The sequence below is a fragment of the Apteryx mantelli genome, chromosome 4 (genome assembly GCF_036417845.1).
Source record: "Apteryx mantelli isolate bAptMan1 chromosome 4, bAptMan1.hap1, whole genome shotgun sequence".
NCBI lineage: Eukaryota > Metazoa > Chordata > Aves > Apterygiformes > Apterygidae > Apteryx > Apteryx mantelli.
In genome coordinates, this window is record NC_089981.1 from 37615112 (window position 1) to 37642247 (window position 27136).

General features: G+C 39.5%; 1 protein-coding gene across 1 annotated transcript in view; it reads right to left on the reverse strand.

Moving 5' to 3' along the window:
- The window catches only part of NAV2 (neuron navigator 2), a 247619-nt gene extending 230546 nt beyond the window's left edge, over positions 1 to 17073 (reverse strand). Inside the window, exon 1 of the mRNA XM_067296249.1 lies at positions 16739 to 17073. Within this exon, the coding sequence (XP_067152350.1) occupies positions 16739 to 16996 (258 nt within the window). The 5' untranslated portion in view covers positions 16997 to 17073. The remainder of the gene's footprint in view (positions 1 to 16738) is intronic.
- Positions 17074 to 27136: the final 10063 nt, after the last annotated feature.

The window sequence follows — 27136 nt, forward strand, 5'->3', positions numbered from 1 at the left end:
GCTACCTGCCCAGGAAAGAGCCCAAGCGGGCTGCGGAAGGGTAACACACGTTCACTAACAGGGGGAGAGGCTGAAGCATTAAGGCTTTATCAAAAGTTTTATTTCAAGACTAGGAACAAAGACACAACTGAAGACAACAGAAGGTGGTGGAAGAAAAGGAGAAAAGGGAATTATATTTTCCTAGCTCCCATTCATCACCTTAGATGTCTAAAACTGAGCTCATTCATCCTTAGGATGAGAAGGATTAACCTATGCAGATGTAAAACCACTGGAAATATTATCTCCTGGTAGGCAGAACCCACTATGGTCCTTTGTCATGAGAGCAGCTGTTCGAATGCATGTTCTACACCATGACCATTTGTACCAAGTTGCTTTGGTCTTTAAAACCAGTTCTAGTATTGTCTGCAATTTTGCTCATAAAGCTACATTATGGCTTTAACTATAGGATATGTTCCAGCTCCTTCCAAATTTGAAATAAGAAATAAGAATAAGAAATTACCCACTGACTCCAGTTGTGATATGCCTGTTATTTCACACTTTCACCCACACTCACTGGAAATTCAGTTCAAATATGACAACTTGAAAATTGGTTTTGATCATGATTAATACATGTTTTTTTTTCCTTTTTGATCCTTACACCCTCTAAGTGCTGAAAATGACACGCATAGTGGCAGAAGGCAAGTTAAATACCTCCTGAAGGTACTCCAAAGCACCGCACATCTGAGTGACAGGTGTCAGGCTCTGCAAAACAAAACCTGACATGAAGAAACCAAAAACACAATTGCAATCTGAACCATTTTCCTGGGCATTCAGTCTTAAGCACAACACTGCAGCTATTCACAGAATCCACTAATACCTCTGTGTCATTTCTAAGCCCTAGGGCTAATGTATTTCCTTCAGTCTCTTGAATGGAAATGATGCAATGCAGAATAACTGACTGGACCTTCATGTATACAGACCATATAAGTAGAGTTTCACTGTGCTCAATCTGCTAAAATCTGCAGAGCTAAACACAAAGTCAACCTGCTGCACATAGCAATACAGTAGCACTAGTTTTTTTAGAAACGAGGCTATTTTTAAACTGCTGCAGCAATGTGAACTGCATAAATTAGCATAATTTCAGTCTTCACAGATACTTTCCAGTTTACAGTGTTACATGCTACAAATTAACACTCTGCAGATTCCTTGCTTCTCCTAATATGGTCAATCAAGCAATTCATGTGGCAATATTTAAAATCTCCTTTTTCAGTCCCCCAAAATTTCAAGGGCCTGTCTTTTTATACTACTCTTTCTTTCCTTTTCAGACCAATAATATCAAAGGCCTGGATTTCATTATAAATTTCACAAGGTCTTTATGTTTAACTGGTGGTTATGTGGCTTGATAATTGCAGGACATCCTACTATTTTCTCCACTGGTGATCTTCTCCTTGTGGGCAGATGGCATCGAAATGGAGTGCAGATGGCAACCCACAGCCCACAGACTCCTCATTATAATTTGAAATAGTGCATGCAGGTCTTTGATTCTTATCTTCTCTTTAAATGATTTTCAGCATTAAAGAATAAATTGTTGTCTTCAGAAGGCACAGTCAAAAATAATGGTATCCTATTCTGTTTACAGTTGAGAACCTTCTCCTAACAGAGAAATAATGATGTGCCTTGTATCTCCACATGTTATTAAAACCATAAATCAGTAGTGAAAAGGATTTTAAAACAAGTATCTCTTGCTTTGATTCAAGTGTTACCTTAAGGGGAAAAAAATCAATGATAAGGAAAAAATAGATCACACTGAGGCATGAAGGCTTAACAGTCACATATTTAGCTGTTTAAGGTAATTTCATGGCCTCACATATCACTACCTTGGCATTATAATGGATTTATCTCCACAGAACACCTGTGAGCCAAGGAAGTCGCCGATGACAAAGTGCAGTGATGGAATGACTTCTCCGGAGCCACGCTGCCGGTGTGGAATTCGGTGCATATCAGCAAGGCTCGCGCACGGTATCCCTGCATCCTCCCTGCCCTCGAAGGACTGAAATGCTTTCTGGCAGAAATGCACCCCTCAGAATGAAGGCATCATAAAAACTAGTCTTGTCAAGCCCTTTCACAGCATGTCCAGTCTGGTGAAACTGGTTTTCCTAACTTTTGACCAATTGGGGAAGTCCTAAAAACAGTGAGTTAAAATATCTGGGTTGGAGAATAGAAAGCAATAAAATACTATGCATTACAGGTCAAGCCTGAATCCCTGAGAAGCTTGTATTAACAGGGGGCATTACCAGAACTAAACTTATCCCTTAGTTATAAAAACAAAAGAAAACAAACCACACTTAAAAACTCTTAAGTTACATGGTTGGTTAGGATTTACTAACTAGTCGCCCATCACAGAACAAAAATGACAAGGATCCATTAAGTTAGCAAATTTTCTTCCATTCCAGAAGCCTAGAGTAGGACCTCATAATCACATAAATGAAATGAGTTGTTGAAAATTTCAGCCTGATGCGTGACAACCTGTTACTCAAGTACACTATTCTACTTCAGCTATAACACTACCTTCTATAACGTTTCATAAAATGGCTTCTGCCCATATAAGGGCGGATAAATGTTGCTCAAATAAGCTTTCTGCCTTTGAGAGTAATTATTAGCAAGTCTTTTCTCAAATGTCCAAAATTATTTGTCTATTATACATCAAAAACTTTCACGTGTTCAAGTAGGTTACGGTATAAATAATGACATAAATAATTTGACTCTACAGTACAGGGCTATAATCTTCCACAGCATGCAGGCATGCTAACGATCTTACACTTGGGCAACATAAGATGAAATAATAAAATAGTTCCTCATGAAGGGCAACTTATCTTGTCTACATTCATGGAAGAAAGTTATAGGAAGTCATCTTCTTAGTGGTTTCACTTTCAGGACAAAAAAGACAATAATCAGTTTTCATTAGGGGAGACTTGTCCTTTCTGTTGTACAGACATGACTTTCATATCTGTACACTAAATAGAGCATTGATGTCAATTGAATAATTATGCAGTTATCTAACACAAAGGTTTAAAAAGGGTAATAAAAATGCTTGAACTTCAGATATGATATTGAAGGGCTTATACATGTTAAAAGAACCAAACAGATGATGTTTTTTCTCTAGCTTCATGACTTTTGAGACTAATAAGGGTCTTCAGAACTGAATATTTGAAAACACTAAGAAACCTCAGCTGAATTCATGGCTCACCAGAATAAAACATTTCCAGAGGAAGAAAAAGCTCCTTTGTAACTGCCTTAAGAAAGCCCTGACTTAGTGAGGTCCATCTTCACTGGGCAATACCCCACAGTTCATTCAAAAGCGTATCCAGAGCTCTTTAGCATGAGAGGCCCATTGCTTACAGAAAGGTAAGAGTACTTTGAAAGAGAATGAAAAGCGCTCCAGCATTTCTGACACAGGAAGAATAGCACCATCACACATCTGCTCGTCTGGGAGAGGCAGAATCTGCCTGCGACAAAGTCAGTTTTGAGAAGGGTTGGTATTAAAAGATTATGCTCCCTCCATTCTCTCACTGAGTCTGCACTAATTATTTCAGGATAGTGCAGGAATTCTTTGATCCTCCAACTCTTCATTCTGTCACAAGATGACACTGGCTGGCTGCATGGCACCCACAGCAATGACACCTCCTAATTCCATAATCATGGAATTATCCATTTGCAACCTTGAAATTTAACCCTAAGAAATTGAGTATGCAGTAATCCATGTAATCCAGGCCTCTACATCTGTCCCTCTTTCAACTTAATCTCACCATCCTTCATCATGTCACATCTTAGAGTCCTATCTGTTAAGGTCAGTGTAAGTGGAAGGATGCTCACGAAGTTGCAAGAGGTGTCTGTCACGTGGCAGAACCAATTATTTTGTGAGCTCTGTGAGATACAGAAATATCAACAGAGAGCAAAACCCTTCCCCAGCAGACTGCAAGTGATCTCTGCAAATGCTCTGGGAAGCAATGGAGCAAGAGACAGCAAAATAAATAAATAAATAAATGTACTATAGCCCTGGATAATGCGATCTGCTGGTATTAAGTTTTCTCCTGAAGGAGTTAAGTATATGCCAGCTGCTCTACATTAAACCGAGCTGGCATTTTAAATCATGCAAATTAGCCTAGCTACCATCCATTTCAGTCCAGCATTTAACAGCATTGCAATAAATGATGCATAGTAGTGGCCAAACAAGGCCCTGCCATTTCAGCAGCTTTCAGAAGAAAGAGGAGGAGGGAGGGTAACTGCACTTAGTGATTCTGCAGCTATTTACAAAATGATTTAAAAGAGACTCCCTCCACTGCAGGTATTGTTCACATGTCCAAAATGTGCATGGAAAGCCCAAGACTTTTTATTTGTTGAAAATGCATTTATATAAGCTGCTAATAACAACTGCAAAATTATCTAAAATTAAATGATTTGCCAGTGAATCACCAAACTTTCAAAGCTCGCTTTGCTTAATGCTGCAGAATAACCACAGAGTGGATCTGACATGCCATCAGCTCCTGAGTACTGCTGCAGCAGCCCAGGGCTAGCTCAGAGTGGGGTCAGTCATCGCCATAATGGCTTGCACCAATGGATATTTCTCAGACTACAAAGATAACAGATAAAAATCTGTGCTCATTCAATGCAAACCCCTTCACTGTTGAACCCCAGAGAGCTCAGGAGGCAGTGAAGTGGAGCAAATCTTATCTGGCTCACGTTGCTGTGGCAAAGATGCTAAGTTTCAGCACAAACCTGAAACCACAGAGGGGAGCAAAGGATTTGCTGCTGAGCATGTTCAGAAGTTTGTAGGCTGCCTTCTGATTTCAGATTCTTGCATCTGTTTTCTTCCTTTTTTTTTTGTTTTTTGTTTTTTGTTATTTGTTTTTTGTTTTTAAATGTGCCCATGGCTGAGAATGACTCTTTTTTTAATCTAAGACAGAGCTGTCTTGCTGTGCGACCCAACAAACCAAGCTGCTGGCGGGGCTGGCCGGTGGGTGTTACAGCGCCCAGGACACGACAGGGCGCGGGCACCACAGCTTGCCTCGCCTCCAGCGGGGCTGCTCCTCCAAGCCTCGCTGCCATGCCGCGCTTCGGCTGACGCCCCGAGGAACGCCTCCTCCGGGACCACAATGGCGCCCCTGGCCTGCCGCGAGCTCCACGGAACCTCCATCGTTCCTGCCTGGACCCTGCCAAGGGTTCAGGGAGCCAGCGGCAAGGCCGGGCCGCAGCAGGTTTCTTGGCCCTTGGCACCTGCTCGCCCGGTCTGGGGCCTCCCGTGGGGCCCAGCGCTGCCCCTGCCAGGCCCAGCCAACGCCGACCCCAAAGGCAAGCAGGGCCCGGTGAGGCACCGCACCCCCAGGCCTGTCCCTGTGGTCACAGCGCTCCCCCTCGCCGGGTGCCACAGCGAAAAGCACCATTGGGGAAAGGAGGAAAGCCCGGGTTAGCCTCACTGGCAGAAGAGGTTTCTATCATAAAATTTAAAGTTTACATTTTCAGTCATTAACAGATCTTCTTTCAAATATTTCTCCTCTTCATGAGGAATAGATTTACTTTCACTGGTTTGGAATCAAAGTATTAAATCCTACAAAATAAATCACCCCATGTGGTCAAAAAGCATACGAGGTGCAAGGCCAAAAGGCTGCCGTTCTTCTAAAGGCAACGGAAAGTAAAATCGTCATTGCTGCAGAGAGGGAAGTTTGCATCTGACTGCTTAGAAATAGGATCCCAGGCAACCGCTCCTCTTCCGTCTACAAAAGCGGAAAGCTTTTTGTTTTGTAAATCAAAGCAAATTCATTAGAATCGCCCTGGTGTGGTCGCCTAGCAATGGGACGCTGCCTCCCTCCTGCTGCAGGCACCTTTGTGCCAGCTTTTCCGCAGGCCCAGCCTTGGCAGCCTCATCCCCCAGCTCACGTTGCAGCATCCCATCCCTGGGCACTCCACAGGGCACCTCGGAGGAGTAAGACGTGACAATGCTGAAAATACTCTTTCCCAAAATAATCCATCCCAATAAAGCCACAGACAAGCCTGGAATACGTACGCCCATTCTGAAAAGCAGGCTGACCCGGGGAGCGAACAAGTGAAGTCAAACCCACCTCTGAGCTATTGCTTCAAATGGCCAATGCATATTCGATCTTGTAATACATAGGGCATTTTTTAGTTAGTTTTGAAGGCTTAAACATCTGTAAGACTCTTTGAAATGACAAATAATTTATAGCTGAATCAAATTTGTCTTACCAGACTGATCCATTAATTATTGGCTCCATCAGCTATAATCAAAGTTGTGTACAGATCTTTGCAAATGCAAATGTGTCTTCTATATCTGTTCCAGGCCTTTTAACCTCCAACACACCACACAAATACTGTTCTTAAACGAAAATTTTCTAAGAAAATACAAATTTATGCTGTTACATGTCTAAAGCTAGATTTCTGACTCTGAAAGATATGGCATGAGACTTTCTATCTGCTTTAACTTTAATAAGATGCCTGATAGTTTCATCTTCTAGAGGAAGCAAAATTACTAAACCACCTGACAATTAAAAGCTCGTTCAAGTAGATTGGAAATTACTTACTGATAATTAATGTCATAATCTTGGAAATAGCCAAAATAGAAGAGACATGAAAAGATATCTGTTACAGTCTTTTTAAAATTCTCTTACAAAAATAGTATTTAGCTTATCAGTACTAAAAGTTACTTCTTATTTAAGTCCTGTGCTAAAAAAAACAATTTCTAAATATTTATTTCAAAATATAAAAGTGTAATTAAGTCTCAGTATCCATATTCACCATAAAATGTTATCACAGACCAACAGCATGAAACCCCACTAGGGTATTCATTTTGTTCTACCAGTAGGTAAGTAGACAGAATTAATAGATGGCAGAAAAATACAATATAGAAATAATCTGTGGTCATTGCTTCCTCTCAGTAGAAAACTAGGTGATCCTAGTAGGGAAGATACATATCATCATAGGAAACAAAAAATATTACTACAGCAAACTTTACATTAGGGCTCCAATTGAGAACATCTCTCAGTTGCCAAATGGTAGATCCATCAGACGGTTTTACATGGAGGCTGAGATGCAAGGAAAGACTATAATCATCACACGTTGCAGCAAAGAGCCTGTCGCAGTCAGATCCCTTCAGTCTGAGGAATGGCCTCTAAAGAGCTCCAAGACAGACAATATATGCAACTGAGTGCTGGATACAGAATGAATCAAAATTCCAGCCTGTCATATACCTCTTCCTCTTCTTCCCAAAACAAAGTATGGGTGTCTTCAGCCAGCCATCCTAGAAGATTTTCTTCTTACATAAATCTGAAAAATGTAGTCACCTACTAGCAAAAAGGCTTCTACAGCATTATTAGGGAGAGGAGGATGAACCTGGAAAGAAATGTTCAAGAAAGTTCCCCTATGCACTTCCCTTCAGAAAAAAAAAACAAAAAACAGTGAAATCAGCAAGATCCCACCAATGAGAACTACTTCTGCAGCCATACAGTAAGTCAGCCTGCCAGGGCTGAGAGAGAGAGAGAGAGAGAGAGAGAGATTTCATGAGAAAGTCTGAATGTGTGCAACTAGACAATTTTGTTGTTAGGAAGGTGCGATAAACAGTTCTGGATTTCTCAACATCTACCTCATGGTCCAGTCCTCACGTGCCTCTGGGACCATCATAACTAAGAACCCATCCTTCCTCCACCAAGGGCACAAATGGAGCAGCAAGTCAAATACCTTGGCCACCACTCCTATTAGCTCCCAGAGCTTGAAGGAAGGACTAAGAGCATTTAGTAGTCTGAGCAATAGGCAAACTTCAAAAAAAGCACTAAGGAATCCATTAACTTATTGCCCAAAAATTCATGTTTTGCAGACCTGATCATGCTTTCTTCCAACCATTGCTCCAAACCAATACCTGGAAATCCCCAGTCACTGAAGTCTTGATCTATACAGTCTGTAAGCTTTCCGTCTTGCTTGTATAAAGTAGTAAAACCTCGACATCTACTGTCAGGAAGTAGTCTATGGATTCTCTTTACAGCTGATAGCTCCTCCAGTATGGTCTTGCTACTGTTTGCTACTTACAGACAATTCAGAAGCCTTCTGTCAAAAGCCCTAACCATAAACTCCCCAGTACAGACTTTCTGTATTATACAGTGATTGCTTTACATACAGGCAAGAGAGAGGAAATGGGCCAATACTAGTGACATCATAGGTAAAATAAGGAGATTTGTGAATGCTTTTGAACTATGTGAGAGAATATGGAAACTGTTCTAGCCATGGATGTAGAAGGAAAAAAAACACATGAACTGAGAATAGGAGGAGGAGTTGAGTAAACACCCAAGACAAGGGATGGACAGAGAGTAAAATTTTAAAAGGGGTCATTGGAGCAAACAAGACATTATCAAAAGATGAAGACATTACAGCCCAAAACCACCATAGGGGCAAAAATACTAGTAAAAGCCTATTTAGAAATTCAGATGTGAGCTATTTTTTTCTTTTCATTTATTGTTTTCCCACACATTGCTTCCAATTCTAAAATAACCCAAAAGTAAAATGAAAAATAATCCAAGGATAACACACCTAAAAATACTTTCAAATGGAAAACAAAAGTGGGATCAAAGTAAAACTTATGATCTCAGCCTGATTTAAAATAAAGTGACCTGTTTTCTCAATTATTTATTTTAATAAATGGTTTATTTATTGTAAGTTTTAGCAATTATTTCCATGTCCATGCTTTGCAAAACTGAAGAAACTCAGAATGTTTCCACAAACCATTACAGAAAGAACAATTTACAGATAAAATTAGAGGCATAAAAGTAAGTGCCAAGTGTTTGACTGAATTCCAGTTCTTGGTGAATGGAAAACCAGCAGCTTCCTGTTACAAAATGTACCAACAGTTCACATCTAATAATACACACAAAATCTGACCATTTATATCTTTCAAATATAAATGTTTCTAAAATAATATTCAACCAGTGTATTTTTAGCCAGGTAAACTTCTCAGGAGAATAAATCTGAGCTTGCTTAAGATTCTGCAGTTTGTCATGAGGAAAAAATAAATGAAGTCAGTGGGTTAAATTTTAAGAGCATCTCTTGATTTACACCAGAATAAGAGTAAAACATTTAGCCTCAAAGCTTAAATAAGCAGAAAAAGAATGAAAAAACTTGAAGACTAGAAAACATTCTTCCATTGAAGACCAGCTGTCACTTTATTCAAAACTCTATCATCTTAAACAGCACTTATAATATTCATTTTATATTGCAAGTTTAGGAAGTTCAGCCAGAATTATTAATACAAATCCCTTTTTTCTTTTTTTTGTCTCTCAGTTTAGGAGGAAAAGGAGACCTGTATGCTAAAAGCATTAAAATGCTCTACTAACTAAATTGAAATGTAAACCCAGAGGTGAGATAATCTGGAAACTGAAATTACACAGTAGACAATGTTTCTCAAAGGACTCTTCAACAGAAAGCAAAAATAGCCCAAACCAGCCATGATTTTCCAAAACCAAAAACTGAATCCACCCTTCACATCTTAATAAGAGTTTTCTTTTCTGACTCTCTCTGAATAGAAAAAAAAAAAAACATGTAATTTGAATACTTCACATATTGATTAGAATTTTTAAAGAGCACAGCTGGTGTTGGGCTCATGGTTTTCTTTCTTTTTTGTACTTCTCAGGTACCAATCAGGAATGGTTCATGTTTTATTTACCAGACCCCTTTTTTTATGATTTGATTTTAGGTGGGTTTTTTTTTACTATTATTTTTCCCCCCCTAGAGAGATAAAGCAGAAATGAAGTTCAGGTTCACTATCAGGAATTTTTAAAAGCAATATCAATTAAGGATATTAGTAGAAGAGAACAATTGATATAAGGACAAAAAAGTGACAGTGTTTACGGAAGAAATGTAATTTCATGGAATAAACTGAAAGTTTCAAGGACACAGGAGAACATGCAGACACCACATGCATAGGCATTTTGAACTGATGAACAAGTAGCAGCAAAGGAGAAAGATAATCTATAGTCAGGGGACTAGCTAGCAATTTTCTGTAGCATCACAGACTTTATGACCTTGGGTAAGTCTCTTTATGCCTTAGCCATCCATTTATAAAATAAGAACAGTATTCTTATCTCAAAGGGGTGCTCTTAAGATAAGTATATTAAAAATTTGGAAGCTCCTTCAATACTACCAATCAGCAGAGATCAGAGAAGTAGCATAAAAAGAGAAAGAGGGGGAAAAAAGGTCATATGAAATGAGTGTTTCAAAAACACTCACCAGGGACCATAAAAACTTGGCTGAATTCAACAGCAGCACTAGGTCAACAATAAAATCTCATCTTCGGCAATTCCACAGTGAAGGTACTGAACTTCAGAAGAAACATTAAATGATGAACAAACGCCGATTTACTGAAGAACTGTCATAATTAAGCTGAAATCAAAGCAAAAACCGTTTTCACTCATTATCTGATGACAATTAAAAATCTAAATGCAACTCAGAACCCAAGTGACCCTTTGCATACTCAAAACTAAAAAACAGTGAAAAAAGAACTCCTTGAGTTTACAGTGCAATCTTAATACTCCAGAACTGGGCAGCTCTTTATACCACAAGACAGATCTCTAAAACACCATTTTAGTAATCACAGTAAAAACAATTTATGAATTGTTTCCTTGGGTTATACCTGATAAAATTTCATTTGGAACAACCTCATTGCAATTTAATATTTAATAATATGTGTATCTATAAAAATACCAGCAAAACCGTTATAATCATAACTAGGAGAAAGATTTTGTCTGGGTTACTTAATAGCCCTGATTGTTTACTGTATGTCAAAAAATCCTTCAGAAAGCAAGATATAGCAAATTTTTTTTAGAACTATATGTAAGTACATAACTATAATCACATAAGCAAGCTCACTGAAGTCAACATTCATTTAAAATTAATTTTGTGGTTATATATTTCGCTAGCCTGAATCTATAGTTTTTCTTAGATTTTTTCCAACCCTCCTCCTTTGTAGACATCCTAAAAAGTGACTTTACTTAGTTTCTTCCCACAAAGCAAACAACTGTCTTTTATGTTTGTTATCAGTATTACTGACTACATTTCTCATCATTTCTTTTATAACTGGAATAGCAGTGGTAATGAGACCCACTTCTATCACTGAGGCAGCTTATATAATGGCATTGAGATTACAAGACTACTCTATGTACATATAACTTTAAATTGGGTCCGGAATAAGACTTGTTTGATTTCTATCCCTTTTGCAAGATGGCTCTATAGTGAAGCATAATACACCATAAATAAGAATGGCTATTGCATATGAGAAATGAAGGTACAATTTCTCAGCAATATGTTTTTTTTTAATCTCTCTCCCTATGAAGCTTCACATTAGCAAGAAAGTGATTTGGAAGTATAAATTGCTTTTGATAAAATTAATTAAAATATAGAAAAGTAATTACTAATAGCTGAACTATAAGAACTCATCTGGATTGTAATGGCATGGGAATGGGGATAGTGAGGCAGAGAAGACTAACCAATAGCCAATAAATTACAAGTCCCATGCAGCTCATGAAGCGACTGATGTCAGCCTACATTTGAAGTGTGGAAAAATACTGGAACTACTTATTAAGTAATCCATTTGTGAGTAGCTAGAGTACTTCAAGGCAGCACACAACTGACTGAAATACTCCTTGAATTTTTTTCAGTAGTCTGCTATCAACCTGAACATACCTATCAAGCAGATTTGCACAGTTCTGCAGTGGAGCTTCTCTACCATTACATACTGTCATTAACTTTGACAACAGAATGGCCAATAACAAAAATTTAAGGATGTTACTTACCTGGATGGGTATTACAAGCACTTGGGAGATATATCTGGAATCAAAGTGATCTACACAAATTGGAAAAGTAGTTTGAAAAGACCTAAATCACTAAGGAAAGAAAATTCTAGGTAAAACACAAAATGGGGATTATCTGAGCAATGTAGTTTTGCTGTACACAGTGATATCAGATCATGGTGAATCACAAACAGAATATGAGTCTACAGGGTGGATCTTACAAAAAAATAAAAATCAAATTTCTTTTTTAAAAGACTCCATCTTTTTAAAAGACTCCATCATGCACAGGACAGAAGAGACAACAGCTGTACTCAGCTCTAAAGAGGTAGAAGACTGGCCAGTTTTGAACAGCACTCTTAACAAAAGATCTTGACAAACTGAGAAGAGTTAAATAGATAGCATGAAGAGTTATAAGAGTTATATTTCTATATATATAGAAAACCAGAGAGGAAAGGTTGAAAGAATTCATCTAGTGTAGAGAAAGAGAAAAGTGAGGGAGAACATAATAACCAACCAGTGATCATTTGCCTTCCGAGTCTGCCATGAGAGGGGTAAGTAGTAAATCAGTCTGATTTGCAGCAAGGGAGGTTTAAGTTTGGTATTTGCAAACACATAAAACTCCCAAAATACTAAGGACAGCTAAATATTCAAACAAGTTGGTTAAGGTAGTAGTTGAATCACTATTTACGCATGCTTTAATACTAGGTTAAACAAATACTTATCATGAGTGACTCAGAATGACTTAGGAGGAGGAGGATGGGATCAATAACCTCATAAGGTCCCTGTTCTTCTAGGACTACTACGGTTACTTAGCTACAAACAGTAATTATTTTTTAGGTTCTCCAGAGAATGAAAATCAAGAAACTAGAGAATATAACGTAACAGCAAAGAATGCATTAACTGAATCCATGATTTCCTTCAGCAGCTTCCACAATAACATGGCAACAGACTGTATCCCTGAAACAGTACCTTCCTTCTTGCATCCTGCCCACACTTTCACCCTGCCCAAAGACTTCTAATCAGCAATAAGTTCTGTCTTAATTAATGCAAATTTAATAGCCAAATACAAATGACTTTTCAAAATAACTAATAAATACCATTTTGTATATGAGAGATCACTATCTTGCTATCTATTCGATGGAAGTTTCTCTGGTAACAAAGTTAAATATTTCCAAAACAATGCTCTCTAAACATGGGCATAATTTACTGGCGGTGTTTTCAAATTGGACAAATTAAGTACCAGTGCAACAGTAGGATACTGTTGTGCAAAACACAGGGAATTTAATATGGAAAAATGAATGGAACATGTAAATCAATGACAATAAAATAGAAATGATACTGCCATGATTCATCAACCTAAGATTTCAGACTAGCATTTGCCAACGGGCTTGATGCTAAAACCCTCAGACCTTTCTTTGGAAAGTGCCTCTGAAAGGCACTGAAGAATGCCTTTTATAAATTGCAGAGCATTTAAAATAACACATTGCCCTTATATGGCATTAAGGCACAACACTTCCAGTTATTATAAACTCCAGTTTACACATGTAAAATCATATTCCCCCCCCAAAAAAATTTTTTTGAGAAGCTTTCACTGATATCACATTTCCCAAGTGCAATACCTTGATTTTCCATGTTTTTTTAAATGAATACTCAAATGAATATCAGTTGCAGTGCCCAGGTTCTCAGAAGAATCAGGCTCAAAATATGTACAATCTCAGAGACATGGCCTCTTCTCTAGAATAAATCAGTAAACTAAGTGCAGAGAAAAAGGCATAAAAATTCAAAATGGGAGCATATATACACCATGATGGGGGAGGAAAATTCATATGCATATATAGGTAAATGAATACTTCCTATCCTTTGCATGCCTCATTATCTCTTTCCCTGCATGCAAGTATCCTAAATATTAGGTCTAATTACTTGTTCTCTGTCCTTATTCTGTATGTGCAAATATATTTTTAATTATACAGTGCAAAGAAGAACAACTTTAGCAGGATTGAGAGCAATTCCCCAAAATACTCCCAGCACAGCCTGTGTCCTGGTGATATAGAAAAGTCTCTGGAGATAGGAGAGAAGTTTGAATTCTCTCATGTTGAAATAGAAACTGAACTCAGGTTTCCCACTCTCCGAGTGAGTGATCTAACTACCAACCAGTTGTATAAAAGTAATGCTGCCCTTCTATTTGTGTTGAAAGTAGTTTGGTATCACCTTGTTTTTTTGATAGAAATAGCGCATGCTTTAACTCTGAAAGAGAGTTTGGGGCTACAAAGTCCAGGTTAATCCCTGGCAACGCACAGGGCATGAGGAACATTGATTTTGGTCATTTTTATTTGTTCTCTTAGGCTATGTTCTCTTAGGAGTGTCTGAAACTCATTCTATCTCTCCCTCCACCCATGCAGAAGGATATCATGTCCTTCCCATGGGCTGCAAATTCCACATGGGGTCCCAGATCTCCAGAACAGAGGTGCCAAAACATTCAGTGTTAGTCCCATTTATGAATCTAAACTCTCTCACAGGGGCACAGAGGATGCTAGGTGCCTGCACAGTAAAATGGTGAGGGCAATATTGGTACTTAAGATAAAATATCCAGAGAAGCAAATGATCACTCCCATATTATGCATATATGGTTCTTGAGATATTTAGCCTTAGTGAGATGTCTAGGATTAAGCCTCAGGAGGTTTATTATCAGCAAGCACCTCTATACCTGAATGTAGGCTGAAGGTTTCCTAGGATAAAAATGTTCCTGCTGCTGATATAGCATCTGGCAGCTGTCCATCCATCCCATTCCACCTCCCCCTCCTTAATAGGGCAAGAGAGAGAAAGGAAAGAACAGTGCCCTTGAGGCAACTGATCTGGAAAAACACTCCCTTGAGACATAGACCAGTGTCTCAAATTAGTACCCTGAATGGCAACACCATGCATGCTCATGCTCATGTGGGCACAGGCATCAAAGCTGCATCAACAAGAACGACATGAAAGGACTGTGTTTACCCAAGACAATGGAGAGTAAAATGAACCTCACTGGGTCACACCTTAAAAGGTGCTGGTCATCTGCTAAGACTTCCACTTGAATGAGGTTACTGAGAATGACAAAGCTTAGGATTTCTCCCACTGCTTATAGTAAGAAGTCGTTCAAAATCCAAAATTACCCAAAATTTCTTTAGTCAAAATCGCTCCCCATTTAAATATAATAAACTAGCATGAAGACCCTTTTAACATCAGTATATACAAAATGTGTTGTTCCACATGTGCATAAGTGCTAAAAACAAAAAACAAAAAACAAAAAAAACCCTATTCCCCTTTCTGCTGTAACCTGCTACCACTCTAGCAGGATCTGTCTGATTAAAATCTATTATAAGATGAGAAAGTATTTTATGAATAACAATCACTTATGCAGGAATGTAAATTTCCATGCAGAAACCAAGGCACATCTGAGGGAAAGAGCACTATACAATGAGATTTTGCTGACATTTCATAATTATGAGGAGAGACTCCAGCATGAGGAAAAAACAGTATTCGTTTCTCTCTTAAGAGCATGTGAGGCGATGCACAGGTCAGTCGGTCTGCTGCCACCACCCTGACACCAACACTTGCCTGTCTCCTTCTGCTTTCAGTCCCTCAGGAACTGCTACAGTCATATTAGTCTGGCCTGACACGTCACCCTGTCTACCAGCAAAGAAAGTGCAGCATATCCTAAAATTCAGGGCACAGGGCCAAATACACCCAATCAGTAGTCATGCTTTTCTTAAGAGAATAGGTTATGAGGCCATAGCTTTAAATATCTACATGGCAGGGATGACCCATTATTCCCTGAGGAAGTAAAAGAAAAAGAGATTAGGATCAGACATAATTTCCCTATCCCAGCATAGCAGTACCACCTTCTACCAGGCTTGGATGTCTGCAGAAGCAGCTTGTAATGTATATGGCTGTTTCTAAAATACATCACACTGCTGTACAGCAGACTCTATATAACGTTAATCAATTCTGTTTGCTGCAGCAGACCATCTGCTTTGCTCACACCATAGTATGCTAAAGCATACTATCTGCTTACGCTGCTGTTGAGCACGCTGGGGCATCAGCAGTACAAGGCAATCTGAGCCATGCTGAAAACATTACTATGCTGACAAAAATAAAACAAGCTGAAGAATGTACATTTCTCCTCTCAATGCAGGAAGCAGCAAATGTAAAAAATAAAATAAAATAAAAATTAAAAAATCATACATTAAAGTGAAATCTAAAAAATGCACATTTGTAATGTGCTGCATCTATGATGTCATGCACATATAGCATAAAAAATAGGTAATTCCACGTGAATATTAATTCCTACATAATCTAATTTAGCTATACTGAGAATGACATGTATATTGTAATCTAATCTAGCACAGAACATCCTGCCTCCCTTTCACTCCCCACACAACCTCAGATACAAAATGCTCATACAACTCATACTCCAATACAGTACACTACCAAATACCAAATGAATTCATGACAACCAGCACTCCTTCCACACCACGGATACAGAAACCAGCCGCTGCCATCAACACCCACAGAAAGAGCACAAAGAGCACACCCCATAAACAAGCTCTCTCCCATCTCCCTCACATAAACCTCCCAAGTTCAAGCACAGCCAATATGCAAGGCAACACAGACAAACGGCACACACAGCACCATCCTTCACCACCCCACCGTCAGCTCCAGCAGGCTAACAAAATTACAAAATCATCCTCCGGCAACCCATGCCACCATGGGGAACATGAAGCATCCCCCCCCCCCACCCCCGAGAGATGTTAGTACACACGCACACCTCGCTCTTCTCTCTATTCACACCACTGCTACATGCCTCAGAATACCTGCTGCACACATACAATACATAAACAAATTCCCACATACACCTCCCCAAAACCTTGGTGGTTTCTAACCTGTGTGTCAAATCCATTTTCTACCGAGCTACTCTTCCTTGGTGGGAGTCCATCTCCTATGTTTTCTTGTCCATTAGGAGATTTGAGAGGAATCTGGCTGGAATACGATGGCTTGGTCACCTCCGCCTTGTTCCCAAACTTCAGGTAACAGGGTTGTGGGATGGTCCTTGCCGTTGGGACATGCAGGATTGGAGCAGCGCTGTGTACGGGTTTAGGTAGTCCCGATTTCATTTTGGAGGCTACCAGGATGGCTGGCATTTTCTCTTTCTGCTTTCCTAACACGTTTCTGTCAGCAGCAGCAATAGTAGAAACAGCAGGCAGGGAGAGAGAAAAGGACACGTCTGGGAAGCTGCTATACTGAAGCAGCCTGGTTTATGGCAGGGATCTTCAATACCAGCTTAGAATAAAAAAAGAAAAAAAAGAAAAGGCAAAAAAAAAAAAAAGACACTTGCAGCCTAAAATATCTCCCAGCTCTTTGTCAGCCTTCCACCTGTTTCCTCTAATTTTATTTTCAGTTCTTCACCACTGTCCTCCTTCCTTTACTCTCCTATTCCTGCTGCTATTTAACTTGCTCCTTCCTTTCACTGGCTGACTCCTGTAATTTTCTTCCCTGGAAATGGGAGACTTTTACTCCATTATCTTGTCACTGCATCTCCAAAGTGAGGCAGCCTTTTGGAATAAAAAAAGAACCTGCTGCTGCATATGCTTCCTGTTCTGTGTGCACTAGAGAGAGAGCGAGTGAGTGAGCGAGCAGGATTTCCAGCTTAAGATGTCTTTCTTCAGTCTTAGCCAAGAAGCAGATGTAGCTCAGTATGTTAATGACTGATGCCCTTGGATACGAGCCTTAGAGAATCAAGCTTCTCAAGTCTTAATATCTGTGAACAGGACAATGATGCTGCAGCAGGAGGAGAAAGGTCCACTGACGGCAGTTTAAATAAAAATATGCCAGTGGTCACAAAATTTCCTGGATCTCCCAGTGCTGATCATGAAAACATGGAGAAAAAATTCAGCTATCAAACAGAAGTGAAAGCAGCCACCACCTCATTTTAAACACCCGCACTAAAACAGGTTTCAGCACTGAACCGCTAGCACATTGTGTGTGTTAAAGGCAGCCTGCTGTGCCAGCACCAAAGAAGGCTAGGGAGATTAGCCGGAGCGGGAGAAGGTTGCAATCTGACAGCACCATAAAACAGGGCGGCCCCTGGATTGGTCCTCCCAACTCAAATCAGAAACAAAATCTCTCCGCAAGAGAGGAGTGGCTTCAACTCGTCTGACTGGCAGGAAACTCCATGACAGTGCCAAAGTACAAAGCCGGGTCTGTGTAAGCTGTGCTGCAGTGCTCGTGGCGGAGCTGCTCCAGCGGGGAAGATGCTTTAGACGTTGCACATGGGGAGTTTCTTAGCAGTTTTAAAAAAAGCATTTTCAAATAAAAACACCTGGAGATGACTCATTGTTCAGCTTTTATTCAGGAAAACTCCCACTGCCAGTATCAACAGGAATTTGAATAAGCACTGAGCAATCTAACCCAATTATAACAGCACTTGGCACTTTGCGTTTAAGACTCTTTCAGTGCAACCCAGCAATGCAAGTCATAGGTTTCTCCCCATGCCGCTCTGCAGATAGCATGATTCGTTACAGCCCCCAGATCCCTCATTCCAGCTAAATAGTGCAAATTTTTTAGCTCTACATATCCCTGTTTCTGCCCACAGTACACTGTCCTAGACAGTGAAGGATTATAAGCATGGAAATTCAAGGCACTGAGAGATAGTTTAGGGCTCATTAGGAAATCTTAGCACCATGATACACAGTGTCACAGTGCCTCATTTTCAGGCAGCCTGTAACGACGACCAAAGGCCCTGAGTTACCATGTAGCTTCTTGCATTGCATACACGGTCAGGTGCCACAGAACAAGATTCACAAAGCCAACACGAGACACTGAAGAGAAAGGTTTCTTTTAAATCCTCATCACAACCCGCCTGCTGCATTACTTTGACTAGTGGCACTTCCTTCACTTCTACATTCACACCTGTCCCCTTGCCTGAAGATCAGTTCTGAACCTGAATCAGTAAAAACCCAGCAGGATGGTAGGGATAGGAGGGATCCCAGCAAGCCGAGAGAAGCAATGAACCTGTCCTGGAAACACATCCTGGACGAGTGTCCAAACCACTGAACTACTCGGTAGGACAGAGGAAGCCCAACCCCGCTGCTCCGCACAGCCAAGGCCAACAGGAGCGCTTGCAGCAAACATACCGAATTAAACTTCTCAGAGCGCGCAGACTGAACCACGCTTAGCAACCCATTTCATGCTGGAGTTGGGTCCTGGCTATCCAACATCCTCACTTTTTTAGAGGTTTTAAATATGCAAAAATAGGTTTTTTTACATCCAAGAACCTTTCAGATAGAAAACTGAGGCATTTCTGGACTGTGTCTCCAGGACTAGGCAGCAGGATTAGGATAGCATTTTAGGATTTAGGCAGCTAAACGGGAAATCAGATGAGACTTGCATGCTGAATCCTTCTGTGGATGTCATCTTAAATGACTTACCCAGGGTTACATAGTGAGGCAGTGGCAGTACTGCAAATTAAAGTGAGAGTGTGTGCTCTGTTGATTGTAAAGCACTATTCTTCCTCAACGTTTCAATGTAAAAGAAGTTCTGCCTCCACAAACAGAAATCACAATTTCAGAAAACATTAGCTGTATGTTGATGGGGGCGGGCGGGTTGTTGGAGTTGTTTGTGGGATTTTTTTGGATGTCTCACATTAACTAGATTATTTAAAACCAAAAGCAAAGCCTGGACATACTATCCTCACTGCAGTCTACCATGTCTCCTGCTTAGCACTGCCCACTGATTCTGTAATTAAAGTTCCCCCAGTTTGTGAAATCCACCTGTTAACTAGAGATTTTGTTGCTTTTGTTGGGGGATTTTTTGGCACTTTTGCTTTCACATATACCAACTCTGCAGGCTGTTTTGCATTAACTCTAAGAGGGTAATTTTTTTTTTTTATGAGTAACTGCGTTTTCACTCTAGTCTCTTTATCCACTAATCTCAGATTACAAACTGCTCATCTCTACTCATCCATCTCATTGAGATAGATCCTCCAATGTTTACTCCACTGGCATAGCATGATGCACAGTGTCTGTTTATAAACTACTATGAAGAAAATTTCAAAGCCCAACAGTCTGATGAACAAAGTCAGATTTACCATATGAAAGGACTGGTAGTTATGGGAGCAGAAATGCGCAAAATGCTGTGATACCATTTCCACTGTTCAGTGCTGAAAACTCAGCCTTGATAACTTAAAAAAAAAAAAAGTTGGATTGAAAGAAAACCTTGAAAAAGATCCAAGTCTGAAAACAAGGCTAATTTTAGATCTGTAATAAAATATAGCAATGTTTAAAAGCTATTAGAAGATCTGACAGCTTTATTTTCTGTTCTTCACTTACATGTTTTATTAGGTTCAGGCCACCAATCCCAGATGCACAGAACTTGCCAGGTTTTGTTGTTCTGTTTGTATCTTGGAAAACTGGCTAGGTTACAGGATACCATAACAAACACAAAGTTAATTTGATTAAGAGAAAATTATTCCTTTCACTGCTACTTTAAGAACTATTGAGACTCATCTTTTTAAGACAGTCGATTGAATATTCCAGCTGGAGGAGACTGCTTTCTCTATTTCTTGGTATGTGGTCCTGTTTACTGAAGTGAGAAAGTTGTTTTCTGAATCCATTCAGACTATGCTCCTGCCAGTTGTTTTGCTGAATCAATAACATGGACCCAAGGTTTGCTGTGAATTCCTGATAAGCTACTGAAGAGTGGCCTAGAATTACTGTTTGTTTCCCTTACGGGGTCAATAAAAAGTAGCTATCTAGAAGCAAAAATTTCTATTAATAATCCATTGCCACCTAGTACTTATTTTTTGATGTTATCCATACTTTGCACTATCTATCCAAATACTACAACATAATGCCACTAAAATGCAGTATACTGCATCCAGTGGAAATACACCCATAACATGAGGCCATAAATTGTTAACACATCAAGATACAGGCTATATTTGCAAAGATAGACAACATTAATTTTGGTCTATCTTTAGAAATGACTAGTTATTATTTATAATTGGTTTTACCTGCTTCTAAAGCTAGGATTTTCAAAAGAAATTGCTTTTCTTTGACAGTCAGTGACATCTGGGAACCTAACTTCCTTATCCTCTTTGAAAAGTCCAACCAGTTTTCTCCTTTTTGAATCATACAAATTTCTATATCTCAGCTTTAAGATAAGTAAATAATATTAACTATCTAAACAAAAAGCAAGAGCATCATCTTTCCTGCCACAAGTGTCAGATGAGCCACAAACTAGGGGAACATCCCCTTGCAGCTTTATGTTTGACTAGGTCTTGGCTTGAATACTTACATCCTCCCTCTTTCCCCCTTACCTGCCTGTAGTCCAGCAAGCATCCACCCGCTCCCTGGCTGAGGGGATGTGGAGGAGAAAATGCTATTAAAAACAGGCACTTTACTTCAGGGGGTGCATGGCACTAGCGACATGGACATTTTTAAACTCAGGAGATGCCACTGCTCAGGATTCAAACTGTCATTACTTAGTACCACATAGCATCATCTGAAGTGCCAAGACTCCCATCTTGAGAACTAGCTTAATATTCTCAAAGTTCTAGCAAGCAGACTCCAATGAGCTAGAGGCCTTAACACATCATGGAAACTATTTGAGTACTTTGTGGTTCAAGAGCTTACAGGCAAGACAGCACATTTCCCAAAACAAAACCAGTAAACAGAATGAAAAATAAAGTCAACTGCTCTTGAATAGATGATCTCTGCAAACTAGATGAAATATACTGTTTCCAGAACTCTAAAACTATTGAAGCTGCCTTCATTGCTCAGACACTATCACATAACAACCGAACAGGATTTCTAAATCCAAGTAGAAAGAAAATGCTTATATGGATTGCACACGGATGTTGCAAGTAAAATGAGAAGCATTACGGAATGCCTAAGGGGGATCAGAGAATCGGACCTTCCTTTCAAACCTTGTTTAATATCCATCCACAATGAAGCCAAATGTTACATTAGTGTAAGTAAAAAAATACATAAAATTCTTATTATAACAATTAAAACATTGCTAACCTTGCTAACTGGCCTGATAACTCAGAACCGCTGATGGAACTAAATTCATTCCACGCTTGAAGATACCTTTATTAACACTTTCTTTGTCTTTTAGGCATGATATATTTATCTGAAATCTCCAACATAATCATTTTAAGGCCAGTTAAACATTCCTAAAATGTCACTAGGTACTGCCAATATCAGAAGGCTTAATTGTTCCCACAAAAGCAGTCTTGTCAAACTTCCCTCCTGCCAGAAAGCTAGTTGTCCTATTCACTGTGGGCATAATCAGCCTTGGCACAACTCCATTAACCTAAGTGGAGTTATGACAGGGATAAATATGGACCTGGTTTTGGTGCTGCAGGCATTTTACACATTCAAATCCATCTTTTGTCGCTGACCACCATACTGAAGACGTAAATGTCTGATCCTCTCTGCAAATTTATGTAAAAGCCTGATCCTGTTACTGTTTCATGTTACTGAAGATCTATGTTACTGTTTCATGAAAGAACTTTATAAATGTGTAAACAGGATCAAGCTCTTAATATTCTGATGTGTTCCGAAATGAGGAATTCTAGTGGTTAGAAAACAGGAATGTTGTTAGAGGCATTATATGATTTGGTATCCTTTCACCACAGCAATTACAGTCTGTACATATGAGTTCTTTATATAGAGCAATGAAAAAAGGAGGAAAATTTGGTTCTGTTCCCAGTTCTTTTTGCAGAAATCTTGTCTGTATTACACTAATTCTGATCTAAAATCCCTTTTGTAATCCTCTGACATATTTCTAATTCACACTGGGTTTGATTCCACCTCATTTTATAACTCTGTCATATGTTAACAAATAAACAAGGTAAGTTCCATCTGGATAGGAAACACCTATTACACTCATTTTCTGAAGACACACAGAATGTGAGAAGCACTAGTGAGGCAGGCAGAAACTTTTGCATGGTGACACAAAATGACACCATTTTAAATGAGTATCTTCTGAACAATGTACATATCTAATACTGCTGCTGTACCAGAACATTTTGTGTATTTGTGCTACGAACATGAAGCTGGCATCACGACTGCACTGAAATAATTTGCCCACCTCATTCCACACTAGTATCTTTTTAATTTCATGTTGCATTTATCATTTGACTGCACGAACATCTAATTCCAGTCCACTCAAAGACTACATAAATTTCTATTGCCATAGCAAATGCATTTTGATCAACATCCATTTCTGTGATTTCATTATGTTTCAGTTGCTTTTGGATCTATAGCCATGTCATTTGCTCAGAATCTAATAAAAATCGTGCTCTTAGCTGGCTGGAGGCAGAGGTACTAATGGAGATTCTGTGATTGGCCTTGGAAAGATCCATGCCCCTCTTTCTGACTCAGTTTGCTTGTCAAATTAGTTCCTCACACTTAAACTCATCAGGAACAGGAGTGGAAGAGAAGAGGAATGCAAGAGCTTGTTTCATTAATGCTTTCTGCAATGCTCTAAGATTTAGATATATTATATAATATATGTCTATACTGTAGTCACAGCAGTGGCCACTGTGCAGTATGTATATGCCTGAACTAACTTTATGTTCCTAACAGACCAGCTTTGTCATGCCAACCCACAGGTCACCTTGATTTACTGATCACTTTTGTGATTTTAAGAAAAGACATAACCTTTCCAGGCTACTAACAGCACCTGGAATAAATATTTCAATACCATTTTAGAAGGATCCTTGAAAATCACATCTCCTCAATGGAGATGTGCATCTGGGTTTTCTTAATCTATTCACATGTCCTTTGTTTCCTCAGGGTTGATAGTACTAGCTCCTATATTACCTTATGCCTGATGTGACATTGCCTATGGCTTCTTGTATTAGGAAAGGCTAAGAAAACACCTGTGACTAGAATCACATTAATGAGCATATCATAGAAGGAAGGTGACGATGATCCAAATACCACAAACTACCCTTAACTTTAAGAGCCATCAAGTTAAGGTGAAATATGAAGAAGAGGAGCTAAGAAGTACTCTCCTCCCTGTGCTGTTTTTCTCCCTACTTTTGCAAGAAGCAGTAAGGATAAAAATTCCACCACTTACAAACTTACAGTCTTTCATGACAAGGTAGTATCCTTCTGTAACATTGCTCTCCCTTACTGGCATATTTCAAACACACCGGCTCCATCATTTGAAAGCATAGTCAGAGCATAACGGCAGAAAACGTCTGAATAGTAGACCAGAAAAAGAGGCTACAATCTTAGCAATGAGTGGCTGCTATATATTTCAACTGGATCTGCTTAAGTATGCCAGCCCAGCCTTAGCTGCCATCAATCTCCTCCACATTAGCAGTTTTGAACAAAGATAAATTGGCCAAATTATCATTAAGCAACTTAGGCTATTTCCTAAAAATCAAAGTATCACTATTTAAAAGAAATGGTGAAGGTCAGATTTTCACCTGCTCTAAATCAATGTCGTTTCACTACAGCCAACATCAGAATTTGGCTTCTAAAATAGAAGCATTTATCAAAATCTTATTTAGATGACTATTCCAATCCTATCCTATAATCACATTATCTCCTGTCCTATCAGTACACATTACCAATAAATTTGTATAAAAAAATCCTCTTGCATACTGACCCTACTCCTCCAGTTCAGTTGATGCATCAGTAGATGATGCGCAGTGCAGTTCTGGAGCCACAGAAGCGCTTCTTGTGGTGCTCACCAACTGCCAGCTAGATACCAGAGTACAACAAATACAGTCTCACACTTACAGGTTTGGCCAAGTATGCTTCACAACCAAATTCAATCCCCAGGCCCTTTCAGTCTGCAGGCAGTGGCACTTCCCTAGAAGCCAGACGAGGGCATACCCGGGGGTGTCCACTCAGGAGCAGCTCACCACTGGAGGTCACCTGCTGTGCATCACACAATGCCATAATGATTAACTGCAATGTTACAAACAACAGCTATTTCTGAATGCGTTAGCAGAAAAAATATATGAATCTGAATTGCCCATAATAATTTAAATGGAAACACAGAAGGTATTTAACACAATGTTCTGATATGAGTGTTACCCATCTCCACAGGTCCTTTAAAAAAGGTTTGTCCAGATTTAATGTTTATAGAAAATAAAAGCACATCCTTAGAAGCCAAAAATCTGGGGTACACTAATGGCCCTACTGAAATTCTTAGGTTAAAAATTTCAGTGAAACTTCAAATTTACACAGACATACCTGAGGTCAACTTTCAGCCCAGCAGCCATGGCTATTCCTGAAGGTCAACTTGGAAACAAACAAACAAAAAAAGAATTGCCAAGTTCATGTCCAATGTGACAATCCTTCGTAAGGGAATTTGAGGAAGGCTACCACATCAATTACAAAAAACAACAAAAAGTACTGTTTCATTTTCTATTAAAAAAAACATGAGTACATTTGAGAGGGATGTTTACTTGTATATGCCAAAGATCACGCTCAGTTTAAAACCACAAAATCTCAAAGGAAATGTACAGGTAATAGTTATTTTTTAATCTTTTTATTAGTCTAACAGAAAATACTCAAACCTGAGGTGTTGCAGGGCCACTGAGCAGCCTCATGCATGAAGCAAGACCAAGCTTTCCTTCTAGAACTTCCTGACTTTTCCTTTGCTCTCCCATTAGCACACTGATAACTGACCCTCCTACTGTTTTACTATTGCATTTTTTAAACTTTTGTAATATCAGACACCCAAAACCAACATTAAATTCACTAAATGTTGTCTCTATTAATATTTTGTTTCACACCAAAACAAAGGAGTTTCCCAGTGTAATGATTAATAATGTGTTTGTTTCCTTAGCAGCTTTGATATTTCAACATTTAATCTTTTTTTTTTTTTTTTTTAAGGTGACAGCATAATACTCCATCCCAGGGTTTTCTGTCACCCTGTTTTACCCATGATGCTGTAATGAGTTTGCATTGTTTAATGCTACAGTGTAAAGACCTTATAGTAATATATTTGCCTCACACATTCCATCATATGGTTTTTAATAACAGCAAGATGCTACTCTCAATGTTTGGAATATTTTGGAAAGGTGTAAATGTCAAAACACCACACACTCCTGACATGCTCCATGACCCCCAAAGAAGATCCAGCTGAAGCTTATCATTGGCAAACAAACAGAAACCTTGTCATAGAAAAAGTACTTATCACATGCTCTGTTCCCTTGTATCCTGGCTGGCAAATGAAACATTACAGATGCTGAAAGAGATGCTACTGAATTTCAAAATGCATCCGTTTAACTTCCTAAAATTATGTTAAAGTATTGGATACAACAAGCACATCTGCTACCTCAGCACATTCAAAAATAATCTGGAAAATAACTGGCAAAATATAAACCTTTTCAGACAGGGATCCACAATGAAGCTTCAATACACATCTAACATCCACTCCAACTTCAATTATATCTCAACACTTGGCATCTCTGGCTTCCTGAAGAATTAATGGAAGTCCCGACCTTAGTCATAACCAGGTCCTTATCTCCTCACCTCACTGATAGTTTATTTAGAAAAACATCACTGGGTATCCATCTATTCAACCTTGTTGTGACCCCGAAAAAGAGCACATAATATGCTTGCTCTCAAACAAGAGCCAATATGGGGCCATACACAGTTTCTCCCCATTTGGGCCAAGTATGCTTGTTAATAGAAACACTTCACACCGAAACACGCACACCAAAAGCAGGGTTGCAAGGAGTTATTAATTAGACAGTCAAGTATAGGAGGAAACAGCTGCACCACCAAGAGAGTGAAACAATGCTCATTTTAGTGAAGAGAAGAGACCACTACTCGCACTACAAATGAAAGTGAGTTCAGCGGAGGGTCACCAGGAAGGTCGGGGCTGGAGCACTTGCCCTGCAAGCAGAGGCTGAGGGACCGGGCTAGCATAAGCCTCGAGCAGAGACGGCTCTGGGGGGACCTAACAGCAGCCCCCCAGTACCTATGGGGAGGTCATCAAGATGACAGAGCCCAGCTTTTCACAACAGTGCCCAAAGGGAGGACAAGGGACAATGAGCATAAGTTGCTACAAGAGGTTCAGATTGGGAATCAGGAGAAACTTTTTCACCATGAGGACAGTCAAGCAGTGGCACAGGCTACCCAGAGAGGTTGTGCAGTTTCTGTCCTTGGAGGTTTCAAGACACAACTGCATAAAGCCCTGGTCTGATCTCACAGTTGGCCCAGCTCTGAGCAGGAGGTTGGACTACAGCTTTCCTGAGGACCTTCCAACCTGAATTACCTCTGTGATCCTTGAATAAGGAGAAAATA